The sequence below is a fragment of the Ranitomeya variabilis genome, chromosome 2, assembly GCF_051348905.1.
Source record: "Ranitomeya variabilis isolate aRanVar5 chromosome 2, aRanVar5.hap1, whole genome shotgun sequence".
NCBI lineage: Eukaryota > Metazoa > Chordata > Amphibia > Anura > Dendrobatidae > Ranitomeya > Ranitomeya variabilis.
Genome location: NC_135233.1, coordinates 839,139,195 through 839,155,526, shown reverse-complemented (window position 1 = coordinate 839,155,526; position 16,332 = coordinate 839,139,195). Strand labels below are relative to the sequence as shown.

At 40.4% G+C, this 16,332-nt stretch overlaps 1 protein-coding gene across 2 annotated transcripts in view; it reads left to right on the top strand.

The window, feature by feature from the left end:
- The window catches only part of FAM131A (family with sequence similarity 131 member A), an 83,848-nt gene extending 69,671 nt beyond the window's left edge, over positions 1–14,177 (top strand). Inside the window, exons 1-5 of one of the 2 annotated variants that reach the window (XM_077290110.1) lie at positions 3,981–4,135; positions 4,288–4,381; positions 6,507–6,689; positions 7,099–7,227; positions 12,916–14,177. In XM_077290110.1, coding sequence (XP_077146225.1) covers positions 4,103–4,135; positions 4,288–4,381; positions 6,507–6,689; positions 7,099–7,227; positions 12,916–13,319 — 843 coding nt within the window. In that variant the 5' untranslated portion in view covers positions 3,981–4,102 and the 3' untranslated portion in view covers positions 13,320–14,177. Of the gene's footprint in view, positions 1–3,980; positions 4,136–4,287; positions 4,382–6,506; positions 6,690–7,098; positions 7,228–12,915 lie in introns of those variants that run through there. The other variant, XM_077290109.1, reaches the window with a different exon arrangement.
- Positions 14,178–16,332: the final 2,155 nt, after the last annotated feature.

The window sequence follows — 16,332 nt, the reverse complement described above, 5'->3', positions numbered from 1 at the left end:
GCCTCAGCCGACTCCACTGGGCAGACCCCATTCCTTCTTAACTACGGTCAGCATCCGCGGGTTCCTGTGCCTATGCCCGTGTCTTCCGCCGACTCCAGGGTGGCAGACTGGGCTGTGGAGGCACTGGACATTTGGGACCGCACTCGGTGCGTTCCGCCAGCCCTAACAGGATGCACCTATCTGATGGATGCACCTGTCTGATGGATGCTCCTGTCTGATGGATGCTCCTGTCTGATAGATACACCTGTCTGATTGATGCACCTGTCTGATTGATGCACCTGTCTGATGGATGCACCTGTCTGATGGATGCTCCTGCCTGATGGATGCTCCTGTCTGATGGATGCATCTGTCTGATGGATACACCTGTCTGATGGATACACCTGTCTGATGGATACACCTGTCTGATGGATGCTCCTGTCCGATGGATGCTCCTGTCTGATGTATGCTCCTGTCTGATGGATGCACCTGTCTGATGGATATACCTGTCGATGGATATACCTGTCTGATGGATGCACCTGTCTGATGGATGCACCTGTCTGATGGATGCACCTGTCTGATGGATGCACTTGTCTAATGGATGCTCTTAACAACCACAAATTTGAAGTATAAACAAGCTCATAAAAGATTTAATTTGATCAAAAAGGTAAGTTTATTAGATAAAATACAAAACATAAAAAACAAATCCATGAAACATATAAAGAAAATAGTCCGTTACAGAGTGCTTAGAATATTGGGTGCAGGTGCACCAAAAGAATACGCTACGTGTCACAGCATGGAGAGAGAAGGGAAGGGGATAAAGTCACATGAATACCACAGCTGGGTCAAAACTAATTTTAGTCCATATGACAATTCCTATCACAAAAGTGACCCACCACTGCACTAGCGCTAATCATAAGCCAACATAGTGGAACAGTAACCAAATTTCCCAAATGCAGGAGGAACACTAAGTCTCAAGTTTCTTACCCTTCTCCCTCTCCATGGTGTAGACACACGCCCCTACGCGCGTTTCGCCCACCGCTTCGTCTGGAGGCTAGCACGGTGATGGATGCTCTTGTCTGATGGATGCTCCTGTCTGATGGATGCTCCTGTCTGATGGATGCACCTGTCTGATGGATACACCTGTCTGATGGATACACCTGTCTGATGGATATACCTGTCTGATGGATGCTCCTGTCTGATGGATGCTCCTGTCTGATGGATGCTCCTGTCTTATTGATGCACCTTTCTGATTGATATACCTGTCTGATGTATATATCTGTCTGATGGATGCTCATGTCTGATGGATGCACCTGTCTGATGGATGCACCTGTCTGATGGATGCTCCTGTCTGATGGATGCTCCTGTCTGATGGATGCTCCTGTCTGATGGATGCACCTGTCTGATGGATTCACCTGTCTGATGGATGCTCCTGTCTGATGGATGCTCCTGTCTGATGGATGCACCTGTCTGATGGATGCACCTGTCTGATGGATATACCTGTCTGATGGATATATCTGTCTGATGGATGCACCTGTCTAATGGATGCTCCTGTCTGATGGATGCACCTGTCGGATTTATATACCTGTCTGATTGATATACCTGTCTGATGGATGCTCCTGTCTGATGGATGCTCCTGTCTTATTGATGCACCTTTCTGATTGATATACCTGTCTGATGTATATATCTGTCTGATGGATGCTCATGTCTGATGGATGCACCTGTCTGATGGATGCACCTGTCTGATGGATGCTCCTGTCTGATGGATGCTCCTGTCTGATGGATGCTCCTGTCTGATGGATGCACCTGTCTGATGGATTCACCTGTCTGATGGATGCTCCTGTCTGATGGATGCTCCTGTCTGATGGATGCACCTGTCTGATGGATGCACCTGTCTGATGGATATACCTGTCTGATGGATATATCTGTCTGATGGATGCACCTGTCTAATGGATGCTCCTGTCTGATGGATGCACCTGTCGGATTTATATACCTGTCTGATTGATATACCTGTCTGATGGATGGTCCTGTCTGATGGATGCTCCTGTCTGATGGATGCACATGTCATTCTGTCTCAGCCCATATCAAGCAGTAGTCTATAGCAATGACTTTTGACACAAACTATATTTTTATAAGATCAACTGAAAACTCTTAAAGTTGTCTGAAGACAACGTGTTTTACAAATAAAGCCAGTCTTGTGATAAGGAGCCTGAGGATCTGCTGCATAGAAATAAATGAAGCGTTCATGCTCGGGTCAGGAGAGCCATCTACCAACACATGCACTCCGTTCCGATCTCGTTCCGAATTATACAGCCGTCTGACTGCACCCTCACAGACACTCTTAGTTAGTTAGCGGCACTCCTTTCGGCTCATTGTGTCAATAGCATACAGTACATGTGCACATCCTATATGTTGTGGATACACAGAGGCTGTTGTAATAAGTTGAAAATAATTGTGTTTTTAGTAAGATAACCAATAGTGTTAAAAACAGATCCATGTCTATGGTCCATGACACTCAGAGCGGGTCCTCAGAGTGAGTCCTATTCTCATCCATTTTGTCTGTCATGAAAATCTGTGGACATTTGTATAAAATGAGTAGGAGACAGACTACAGTATTTCAGACTTCATCTGTTTTTAACGGATCCATCACTAAGAATCAAAGGATGAAAATAATAAAAGTGGAAGAAACTAGAATGTAAGTAGGATTACACCATTGGAAAAGATCGGTCTGCTTCCCTCGGATGGTAACCTCATTGGGATGTGTTAATCTAGCCTTAGCTGATCTAAGATGCCATTGAGCCAGCTGTCAATCAGCTGACAACTATTCTTCCCAACCTCCCCCATATTGGATACGTTTATATATGACCTCAGTAGGTAGAGGGGAGTCACCTCTGGCAGTGTCTTACCTTCCTTAATAACTAAAGGAATGGGCATGTTGAAATGAAACAGCCTAATAGTTCTTTCTCTAGAATCTGTTACAGGGGAACATTTGCAACTCCTTAATACACATTAGATGGTCATTGAACATAGACACTAGTACTCAGGAATAGGCTCTTTCCCCTGCAATATTGGTTTATTAGCTGTGCATCTATTATGTTCTGCTTTTGTACTTTCCACTGTGGTTTAATTGGAATTCTAAAATGGTGTTTTATTTTCAAGACCTATATCTGGACCATTAAAGGGGGCTTCCCATCTCATACTTTTATAGCCTATACACAGAATGTATAGTCCATAAATGTATAGTAGATGTGTGTTCCGGCAATGAGACTCTCATGTATCTCGAGACCAGGCCCTCTTGTGTACGGCTGTTGGGGGAGATCTGGCTGGAATTCCCCTACACATTAATAGAAATTCCAACCACTTCTTCATTGACTATTATCGGGGATAGAGGGAGGTCCCGTTGGATATGACATAAACGCTTGAGATGTAAATACCCCTTTCAAGATATGTTTGAGCAGCCAGTTTCAGCACCATTATGGACAAGCTAAAGTGTCTTACTGTATATTCGATCATACCTTCATGCATCCACCTGCGCAGAATGAGAAGTGCTGCCACATCTGCTACGTTATAAACCGACCTGTGTAGACACTGTTGTGCATTACATTTCTAAATTAGACCGTTGTTACTGATATATTCTTTATTCTACAGTATATGTGGAAAATAAGATTTTTACCCTAAAATAGTTTAGAACATGAAACTTTTTTATTTCCCAGAATTTCAGATAAGCTGAAGAAATGCCGTTATATTCTTGCTTGCTTTGCCTACGAGGCAACAGATTGATTGCTGTATTGTTTTTTTGCACTTAAAATGTAACCCATAATCGAGCACTAATGAATAGAGACTGTAGTCTTATGCACTTTATTATGACTTCCCTAGAAACAATGCTCGCAGCCTGAACAAAGTGTCCTCCTTTCAGCTGTAAGCTCTTTTTATTTTTTAAAAGCTGCATTTGTTAAGGATGTGTCACATGGCAGAACTTGGATGCTGTGTTTTTCCATGTAGAAGTGCACAGACTTCAGGAGAGCGGAATCTCTGCCCTTGTGACTGGGCGAAGTGGAGAAATAACAATTCTCTTCTGTTGCATGACGAATGCCCTAGTGTTACCCCTTCACTCTATTATATCGCTATGGCAGTGAACCTGGAAAGTCATGCACTACCTGTAAGCAATGACCACAATGCTGCGCACATCACTATTAGTGCCTGGTTGTGTAGGACTTTTGTGTTAAGCAGCTGGATAGTCGTATTGTCTCTTGTGTAGGCAGGATACAAGCTGGATGTCAGTTACTATATAACATGTTTCTTTTGTGATAGTTACATGTTGAAGACACTGGTGAAATGTTACCCAAGTCTCGACGAGCCCTCACTATTCACGAAATCACAGCCCTTGCTCGCTCCTCTCTGCACGGTGAGTTCATTAACAGTTTATTTTCTTGCAGGTCTGTGTTTTTTGTTATTTTTTATGTATAATGATGCATGTCTTACCCCATTTTTTCAATGTTTGATTTTTGCTAAGGGCATGATTCAATAGTTGGACAATTGGCCAAGTTCCTTGACTGTATGGACTTACTACTCCCACAGTTTCCTGACTTTATTGTTTTGCTTTTTCCCCCCTTCAGTTTGTTCTTCATTATGCTATTTAAGTACAATGGAGAAAAAAAAAAAAAGACTAAATCGAATGTCATTTCTTAGGGTGAAATACTTAGTTTCCTTTGAAGTGGTTATATTTTGTGTCCAGACAGTGATCAGACATTGTGAGCTGAAGAGCTTGGCACATAACTGCAGAAAAGTCAGTTTATTGACACAACTCCCTCATTACCAAACTTGATCTCAGTCTTGGATTACTATGTTAGTTATGTACCTGGGAGGGAATGAAAAATAGAAAATCAATGGCATAGATTTACTTATCCCATCTAATTTGTAACCTACATAAACTTAGACTAAACTGTATTAAAATGGCCAAATGTATCGTAGTGGATCATGTCTGATGATCAGTTTCTCCCATCTTTACACCACCTATTGGTTGACTTTTTGGGCCAATAATTTTGTTCCAAAATGTTTACATAGTTTTGACTCATAGGGACAAAAAAGTACCAAAAACTATTAATAATTGTGGTGCAGGGCATCTTCACCAAGGGAGCAGATTTATCAAGTTAAATGAGCCAGAATCCTTTTTTTAATGTTTTTTATTTTTGCTTTTGAAAGTTATAACATTGCGGTAAGATTACAACAAAGCTGTGACATTCACAGTACAGGCAGAACACATTTACATGTGCATATAATATATATGAGAACGCACAATACTTTATATAGAGAGGCATTCGCTGAACTGGTCAATGAATTGTGTATCTAACAAAAATACAAAAATAGTTGACATTGCATGTTTTGGAATCTCTGTCTGCCTAGAAAATGCATTTGTTCATTCTTCAGACATCTTCATACACCAAAGATTAATTGCCCTAATCTGGAAGTGAAGATTAGCTGTTTGAGCGTTAAGCCGTAAGTCGTGAGTTCCGCAAGCTGCATATTTTTATATCAGTAGGGATATATCCGAATGTTGGATGGTGGGGACTTTAAAATGAACTTTCTGGCACAAAATATTAGAAGTTTGTGCAAAATTCTGCTGTACTTAGTGGAAATTTACTCTCTTACCAGATCCAGTAGACTATGTACCAGGAAGCATACCCCCAGAAACCCCAGTTGTGTTTTCAGAAGACCATGGATTCCAGAACAAGAAACTTGAATCCCCTGCATTCCCATATCACCAGCATTCCCTGCCCTTGATTGCAACTTTAAGATATATTTTTTTCATTAGTCACAGCTTTGTAGGAGTCAGGCACCAGAATTCTGCTGCAATTTTCACAAAACTTTGTCTTTTTTTGACTTGCACCCAATTCGTGATGTGTTTTTAGACTTTTTTTTTCACATTGTCTGTTAAGGGGGCTTGACCTAGCTAAAATGGGTATGACTTCTCAGAAAAGGGTTGTGGCATAAAGTGTGACACCATGCACGAAAAAAACCCACATTAGAATGGTGGCACACATTTCTGGAGCAGAGTAACCCAACTAAAAGGTGGTGTAAACTTATACTAGACAGGCTTAAAATACTCCATATTTATCCAGTGGCATGAATGACTATTGCAAATCTGTCTCATTTTGAGATTATCTAGTCTTAGGTTGTACTGCATGAGGAATAGTTCCGTATTGATAAATTTGCCAGAATTCTTCTCCATTTAATTTAGTAAAGCTCTCCTCCTGTTGATTTTAGTTGGTGAAGACAAATTCCACAAAGTTTTAATTCCTAATATGTAGCTACTAGATCTGGTGGGTCTTTACCAAGACCATGAAAGCCTAAACATGTAATAGTAGAGGTAGTGTAACTGATGCCAGGGTAATTCACATGTTTTGGCTGAATTAGATAGGTATATGGAAGGGCACCCAATTACATAGATGTAAGTACACATGAGTATAAATGGCTGTAAACAATCTCCTATTATTACACTGAGACACCTGCACCTTCTCTCCATGTACCAGGAATCTCACAGGTGGTGAAGGATCATGTGACCAAGCCTACCGCCATGGCTCAGGGACGTGTGGCGCATCTAATTGAGTGGAAGGGCTGGAGCAAACCCAGTGACAATCCCGCCGCTCTGGAGACTCACTTTAACTCTTACTCACATCTAAGTGAGGGAGAACAGGAGGCAAGGTTTGCTGCAGGTGAGAGAGATTCTACAGCAATTAATAGAATACTGTATGAAGGATTACTCACTCACTCTCCTTTCCATACCTGTGCTTTCTTTCCTGGCTTGCCATTGTTTTTTTGTGTTGTCTTTTCCTGCTCCTAAATTTTCTTCCCTTTTGCTGCTCTTATCTCATTCTTCTTTCACTCTCTCTCAATATCCTTTCTTCCTTTTTTACGGCCTGAATACAACATTAATTTTATGTCCTTTTTTTTACACTTTCGGCCATGCATTTTTCCTGCTGCTCCTTCATGCTTTGCGTTTGAATTCTGCTGTCTTGATACTGTCTTTTCGAACCATGTTCCGCTGCTGTCTATACTGTCCTATGCTTGTTCTCTTTGCTCTTCTGGTTTCCCTTCTTCCTCTACTTTTCCAAAAACTACCAGGAGTAGCTGAGCAGTTTGCTATAGCAGAAGCCAAACTCCGAGCTTGGTCATCAGTTGATGGTGAAGATTCCACAGATGATTCCTATGATGAGGATCTGCCTCCTTCTATGGAACATTCTCAGCCTGCAGGTCAGTCTGGGCTTTTATGTGCGCATATTAGGAATAATGGAGATCCTAAACAAATCTCTTTGCAGAATTATTTGGTTGAAAAAGGCTATAAGAGTAGCAACGGATATTAATTCAAAAATTAAAACATAACTTTTACTACATTATATTAAAAATATCTATCCTAAGGTGCATGTAAACCGTGCATTGAAAAAGTGCTAAGTGCAACACAAATAAAGAAGTGAAAATAAAAAGGCAGTATAAAAAGATGTATACCACTGTTGTATTGTACCGGACCTATTAGATACTAGAGTGTCCCTTTATATAATCCAAATGGACGGACGCTCAATCAAATTCCGTATACATAAAGTCCTTTTACCAGTCACTGCATATACCGGGATTTTATATGTTTCATTAGGTATAACCAGTATACCGTCGTACAGCGATCTGTGAGCAGCCTTTCTTTTATGCCAGAGTAATTCCAACACGCTTCAATGCTTTATGAAAGTAATCCCACATCAAGGATTGATCGCTACCTTCGATCAGATGCATATGCAGTATTGAAAAAATAGAACATTTTAGTGGTATATAGTCAACATGCTCGTCCACATAATGTTATAGAGATGTACCATGAATCACATGTCATCTCTCAGTCACGCAATCTTTGTTCACTATATATATGTGAATACATCAAATGCCAATACATGTAGCATAGGTTCAAGATAGTGAACTGGAATAGTTTTGAAACACATAAAATCCCGGTATATGCAGTGACTGGTAAAAGGACTTTATGTATACGGAATTTGATTGAGCGTCCGTCCATTTGGATTATATAAAGGGACACTCTAGTATCTAATAGGTCCGGTACAATACAACAGTTGTATACATCTTTTTATACTGCCTTTTTATTTTCACTTCTTTATTTGTGTTGCACTTAGCACTTTTTCAATGCACGGTTTACATGCACCTTAGGATAGATATTTTTAATATAATCTAGTAAAAGTTATGTTTTAATTTTTGAATTAATATCCGTTGCTACTCTTATAAAATTTGTCGGACTTACAAATAAGGCCCTTGCTGAAATATTAACATTGAAAAAGGCTATGTATGAAGTAGATCAGAGGTACTGGGCTACTAATTACAAATCTCAATGCTGATTGGCAAGTTATGACTACGTTTCCTTTTGGCCGTTCCTTACTTAGTTGGTTAGGAAACTATTTTTTTTTCTTCACATACAATGAATCACTTTGACCAAAAATGGTGAAATTTGTAGCATATTTTTTCATACATGTACTCACTTAAACTCCACCACTCCATACTTATCAAATGCCACACTTTAGCTTGGTAGTAGACGTTGCAATGTGGTATAAGAGCCTGAGACCAATGTGTCAAACTTCAATGCAATGTGTCAAACAATGCTACATTTTATTGTTCAAATTGTGACTTTTTATGAATTTTCATTGGTACAGTTCAAGAAAACTCCTAATCAATAAAGACCAATAGAGCTAAAGGTCTCCAGCAAAAGAAAAGTGAAAACAAAAGTAGAATTAATTATTTATTAAATAACAAACATATATAATGATATAAAGGTAACTAAGCATCCATTGCACCAACAAGATCAAATTAATTGTTGAACAATGAATTCATTGATTGACAGCACCTGGCTGCTACTTTTCTTATTAATTACTGTGGAAGGGTGTGCTTAATTTTTCACTGTTTCTGCATTTAAGCATACAGTGGCTTGGAAAAGTATTCACTCATTGGCATTTTTCATGTTTTGCTACCTCACAACCTGGAATGTTAGTGTTTTTTTTGTTGAGGGTTTGCATCAGTTCATGTAAAGAACATGCCTATAACTGTGAACATTTGTTTTCTTTTTATTATGAAGCAAACAACATATAGGACAAAATAATGGAAAACTTCAGTACACATAACTATTCACCCCTCTAAAGTCAGTACTTTGTAGAGTCTCCTTTTGCTGCAATTACAGCTGCAAGTTGCTTTGGATAAGTCTGTCTGAGCTTTCCACATTTTTCCACTGAGATTTTTACCAAATCCTCATAGCAAAACTTCTCCAACTCCTTCAAGTTAGGCCTTTTTCACACGTCCTGATATTTCCGGTACCGGAGATGTGTGTGAAGCAGCGCGGTACAGTTAGCACTGTTCCCCAACACCGGGTGCTGAAGACCGCTCTCATCATTTTTCCTTGCTTTGCCGGTGATCAGCGTGAGCAGGGGAGAATGTTGAGTTATATTCAACTGATAACAGCGAGAGCAGGTGGCAGCTGATGGGAGTATTCATCACCCGCCACCTGTGCTATAAATAAATAAGTTCCCCTGTATTTTTGATAACCAGCAAGGCAAAACTGACAACTGCGGGCTGTAACCCTCAGCTGTCATCTTTAGCAAGGCTGGTTATCAAGACGAGAGGGGTCCCCACTCTGTTTTTTTAAAGTATTTAAATAAATAATTTAATAAATGGTGTGGAGTCCCCCCATTTGTTACAACCAGCCTTGTTAAAACAGATAGCTGGGGGCTGGTATTCTCTGGCTGGTAAGGGGCTATGGATATTGACCCTCCACCCCAGCCTAAAAATAGCAGCCCGCATAGCAGCCCGCAGCCACCTAGAAAAGGCACATCTATTAGATACACCATTGATGGTGCTTTGCCCGGCTCTTCCCTCTTGCCCTGTAGCGGTGGCAAGTGGGGTTCATATTTGTGGGGTTTATGTCACCTTTGTATTGTCTGGTGACATCAAGCCCACGGCTTAGTAATGGAGAGGCATCTATAAGACACCTATCAAAACAAAACATACTTTTACATTTTTATTTAAAAATGACAAACAAGTTATACTCACCTAATGCCCATTCCAATGAAGACAACGTTTCCTGTAATAAAATAAAAATAACACAATATCCCTCACCTGTCCAACATTCTGTCCCACGCCGAAATCCATGTTTTTTAACTTGGACAGTGTCAAGATGCGACTGTCCAGGCTGAGAACCACTGATGAATGAGCTGCTGCGAGCGCAGCATCAGTGAGCTGCAATGACCTCATCAAGGTTACCGCAGGTCACTGAGGCTGCGTTGCCAGCCGGGCTGAACTGTGGTGACCTCATCACCGTGAGAAAAAGTCACTGAGTGAACAAAAGTAGAATAGAAAAACATCACCACTTATTTATTTTTCTCCCTCTCCTGGATTTGGCTTGCAAATACTGACCAAATACTGAATGTGGGAACGTGGCCTAAGGGTCAGTGAAAAACACATCTGTTTGCTGTCAGTGTTTAGCATTGCAAAGGATACAAGATACTTTGTAATTTATTTATCCATCCGTGAAAAACACTGATGACACACAGATGGTAAAAATGGACACACTAATGCACAACACTGATGACATAGCTACCGGTTTTTCACGTACAATTGAAACTTGAATGTGTGAATGAGACCTTAGTCATTTTTTGGAATTTACTCTTCAAGGGAATTGGTTAGTGGAAAGAAATGTGGCTTAAAATGCAATATCGCACCATATTTTTTATGTCCCATACTAGAGTATGTTTAAGCCAACAAATATTTGATGTAATGTTAGAGAAAGAGTTTAAACAATTCTAAAAAATTTTAATCAAGCATAAGCCACGGTAATACATTTGGTGTCTAGTCTAAGTTTTGCAAAGATATAACAGGGTTAGTAAATGTCTTCTTTCTTTTTTTTCTATCCATTTGTATTGTACAGAATTTTTACCTTTAAGCACCACTCCAGCGTTTTTGATTTTTTTTTCAGAGCTGGAGTGGTGCTTAAAATCTAAGCCCACTGCCCCGGTCCTATATCCACCCTCTGGCGTCTTTACAGTTTTTTTTCTGTGCCGCTCCAGTCCCCCTGCACCATCTTGTGAGCGCAGCTTCTGACTGGCTGGAGTCCAAAGCTATATCACAAGAGCGCAATGCAAGTCTATGCAAGAGCCAGAATGGGGGCAGAATGAGGCTCTCTTAGACTTGTATTGAAAAGTGACAGCTCCATAAAACATTGGAGGTCACTTTCCACTGCAGACCGACAGGAGCAGCGGCGAAAACACAACAACTGATGAAAACACTGGAAGGGGACTTACATTTAAACCATTCCAGCGGTGCAATAAAAAACCCAGCTGGAGTGCTTTACAGTAGTAGTATTGACTAATGTAAGAGACCATCCATTGTAAGGTGCTGAATATTCAGATTCTGTTATCCTACTACATAAATATATTTGTGAGGAGTGATGGAAAATATTTTTACCCTTTGATAGGGACAGGCCTTTGATGTAGAGTACATAGACCATCAATAGACGTTTCTTTTTAAACATATGAGAAGATGCTACTGTACCTACTGTTTGGGAGCACTTCAAAGGTGATATAAATGATCACGAAGCCTGACCCAGAGCAGTAAAGCTGGCAATTCATATTAGATGGTGGTTGAATGATGCTTTAGCCAATCGTTTGGCCAACAGCCACTCTCCCATACATAGGAGCGCTTGCACCGCCAACTACTCCTGTGTTCTTTATGAGAAAGCCTCCAACTGACATGTCGGCCAGAGACTTATCTCAGTGAGATCAATATGTTCAGCAGTCCAAAATTAGGCTTGTGTAACATTAGGCCATCACCTGAACCTGTCGATATTGGGAGTTTCCGCCAACATTTATCTAATGTGTATGGTGGCCTTAAGAGTAGCCACTTCTACTGGAGGTTGAAATGCAACTGGAGATATGTGTCACACTTCACTCACTGATTGGCATTTCCAGGAGAATCCTATTGATAGTCTTGGTCAAATGGGCTTGTCCTGGTAAAAAATTCTAACTCCATCACTGGGTCACTTACTGGGCTGCTTGCTGCAGTTTTGATAAAATCACTATTTTATCTGCTCCAGATCTCCCATTTCTCTGGTTGCTGAGCTCTGTATATCACTGCCCACACCACTGATTGGCTAATTCCTGTTTACACTGTGTATAAACAGACAGCTGCCAATCCGTTGGGGGGTGGGGTTATTAAGAGCTTATGGCAGCAGCTTTATTAGATTTTATCAAAATTACAGCAAGCAGCCCAGTAAGTGACACATCTCTGGGATCAGAGTCTCATGTTGCTCTCAGATTAGGTGGCAAAAGCCTGGTGACAGATTCCCTTTAAAAGGGTAAAAAAGATTTTTCATTACACCTCAAAAGTGTGTTGCGTTTTCAGTGAAGGAAAATGTCCAGTTGTCAGATCATCTTTAATCTAGAATGCCTAAACGTTTATTAGGGCTAGGGTCACACGACAGTATGAAAAATCAGTACTATTTTCATCCAGAAAAGTATTACGATTTTTCTCTCATTTGTCATCCGTGTGCTGTCTGTATGCCATCCGTTTTTTATTCAGCAGCTATTAATTTTTTACAGGACCATTTTCAGTTTCCTATTCATCCAGAATCGTAATGTATCTGTAAAAATCGGATGGCGTACTGTGACTCTGAATGGCATCCGATTTTTTTTTTAACCTCGCACCCATCCATTTTTGGACTGAAATCACATAATTCTACAGTTCTTTCACAGACAGATTCTGACAGTAAAAAAAAACATCCATCAGCACTGCCTCATTGAATATCATTGGTACAAGTGCTATCCAATAAAAAATCAGACATCACTTGTTCGATTTATACTGTGGTGTGAGCAAGCCCTGAATGTAATTCTTTTTCTTTTTCTATTTGTGTAGATTTTCTGAGCCCAGTGCAGAAGGATTTGGTGTCTTCTCGTGTGTGTTGCTGTGACAGTGACTCCTCGCGCACCTTGTCTCCTCAAACTCTTTGTTCCAGTCTCTGCAGCTTAGATGAGGAACAGCTGCTTTTGGGATCTCCAACTCAGATGGTTGAAGAGTCTTTACTGACAAAACCACAATCAGGTCTAGGTCCATATGATCGTCTCCAAGATCTGGAATGTGAGGACTCTTCATATTCCATGTCCTTCACTGAGTCCTGTTTAAGTCCAAGTGAAGATGAGCTTATTTCTTTCCCTACACTGAGTGGAGGGTCTGGTGTGCTCGCTTTGCGTAGGAAGGGCTCTGATGTGGTGTCTTCTGGTGTGGTGTCACTAGATGAAGATGAAGAGGACCAACCCTGACTTAAAATCAAACTGCCACTGCCACTCTCTCACTTTTCCAGTCTCTCCTTTATTCTGAATTATGGTATAACTTTCAGAGAATCATGGACTAACAAAAGGGCATTACTCATGAAAGCATTATCTCTCTTCCATATGCTTAATTCAATCATTTTGGATTATTATTTCCAGACATCTTGATTTCTCTTTTCAGTAACTTTTTTTCTTTTCATCATTTTTTTGGAATTTCCTTTTTTCATGTTATTTTATTTACATACACACAATTAATTGCCTGTTTGGTCTATTTTGCATGATTCTTGCCCTTGGGCGCCGTGCTGATTCAGTGGAGGGCCTTAAATCTGTTGTCTGCATGTGTTGCACCCCATTTTATGTCACCTCCAACTGATGCCACCTCCAGCCTGATTTTGTGTTGGTGGTGGAAACTGGGTTAGGAACAGTGGCAGCACGGCTTGTCCCCGTCATCTCCTGGAACTGCTCGCAAATCTGTGGTTCCCTCTGCACCACAGAATCCAGGAACCAGATTGTGAGGAACATGGGGTATGTTATGGATTCTGTGACATTTGTGCAGCCTCAGGACTGTACAAGGACTTGTGGAGCTCCGGTGACACTGTGGGGACCCTCCTCCCTGTGGGCTCTGTGGGCGCATGCTTTGTGCAGGGGAGACCCTTCTTTTCTAGCATTTTGTACGTGTCTGTTTGCTGCTCTTGGAAGGTCTTGTGCGGTAACATCAAAAGTTTGTAACTCATTTTCCTGCGTCTATGAAAATATATGACCGGCTGTGTATATATAAATATATATATCTATATATATAAAAAATGGCAATCATTTGTTTTTATTTGCTTATTGGTATTGCTGACGGAGAATTATATGAAAATATGAGGAGGTGATGCTGTCACAGATATGTATAACAATATTTGATTCTATAAATATAAAATTATAAATTATCCTTACACTGAAGCGTCATATAATGTTTGGCCTAAATATAATATTAGGCCTGCTCCCCTTGCTCGGGGATGCAGTGTCAGTATTTAGTAGTAAGGAAAAAACTGTACTTTTTTATTTCCAGTTTTCACTGATGAGCAACATAGTTTTTGCTTTGTTTTTTGTTATATTTGCTGTAAGACATTGTAATAGTTTTATACATTTATGCAGTCCAACGGCATTGGTAACCTTCACTATCAGGCTAGGGTCACATGACCGATTTTGTCTCATCCGAGAAAATCGATTGATCCGATTATGCTAATCACACTGATCAGAGATTGATCATAGTGTGATCCGATTTTTTTCCAATGTAGAGAAAATCGGACCACACTTAGATTTCATCCAAGTGCAGTCCAATTTTATCCACAGCCCCATAAACATGAATGGCCGAGTGTGACTCAATAATAGGAGGCAACTTGTGCATGCTGCGATTTCTGTTCTTGGACTGATATGGTCTGAGGAAAAATATCGGACATGTGCACAGCCCCTTAGCACTCGTCCTTATGTAATTCTATCTATCAACGCCCTTACTGTATATTTATGTTCACTAGCCTCTTTGAGTCCATGGATGCCATATAATCAAAAAGAATCTTGTGCGTTTCAGCTATTAAAAAGTACACGTCTCGTTAGAAAAAGGAGAATGGAAGAACATACAAGAACAGTTCGAGGACCCCTTAGGTTACGTGCACAAGTTCAGTATTTGGTGAGGTTTTTTACCTCCGTATTTGTAAGCCAAAACCAGGAATGGGTGATAAATACAGAAGGGGTGATGTGTTTCTATTATACTGAGGTAAAATACTGACCAAATACTGATAGTGTGAACGGGGCCTTAATCCAACAGCTGCATTTTTAAGAATGTCGTGATTATTATGGAGCGTCTCATTCTTCATTTTGTAGCGTATACTTCACCAGTGTGCCACTTTGTCTTGCTGATTGCAGACCACCAGCCTACTCATGTAATCTAATACTTATTAGTTTTTTTTATTGTAGAGGTAGGCCCCCCATGCCTAAAGGGCTCCTGGCTGTTACCCTTAAGCCAGATTCATACATCAATGTGTCGGGCTCTGAGTACAAATTGTGATGTATAGTCTGGCTGTGTATCTCCTGGCTCGAACTTGACAGCTGCACATATACCTATGAGGCTGTTGAGTTTGGGTAGGAAACTCATGGGTGGGCTTTGACACACAGATGTGTGCATGTGGACTTAAAAGCATACCCTTTATAATTATAGTAGCTCTGGAGTCTACCGTGGAGTTTTTCATGCCAGCTTTTCATTCTTCAGACATGAGTTCCTGACACAAGACAAAGCGTCTTTGTTTTCACTGTTAGTGCTCCCTTGGCAGAGGTGGACACAGGCAGGAGAGGGTCCATGTGCAGGAACAGTATATGGGGGTCCTTTGCAGTGCAATAGCTCATCATAACGCACAAATCCACCTGCTTTTTTTTCTGGTGGACATGGACTCCCCTACGACCTGGGCCTTTGTGTGACTGCACAGACTGCACCACTGAGATGTCCACTCAGTCTCTTGGAATCAAAATGTAAGTCTCCCTGACACAGAAAACCATCGCCTCCATCTGTCCACTCACTTTTCTATGTAAAAACTTGAGTGATTGACTGCTCAATGTGATGTCATTGTATTGTGTCGAGAATGCCACTGTGACATTAAATTTTGTGACAGTTTATCTCTGCTCAAAAATGAGAATATTCACAATTAAAGCAAAAAAAACCTAAGCATGTTAAAGGGGATTGTCCACTTCTTGTGACTTTTTTTTTTTTTTTAACTAAATTCATGTACAGTGGCATGTAGAAGTTTGGGCAAAATGACTTTTATTGTGAACAGTTAAGCAAGTTGAATATGAAATAATCCCTGAAATGGATAAAGTGAAAAGTTGACATATTTACTTTGTATTTTAGGCAAAAATATTCTTATTTTTTACATTTTAAAAATTACAAATAAGAAAATATGTAGATGAAAAAGTTTTGCTTAGATAACTTTGACCAAGGTTTCAGATCTTAATTAGTCCATTAGGGTTA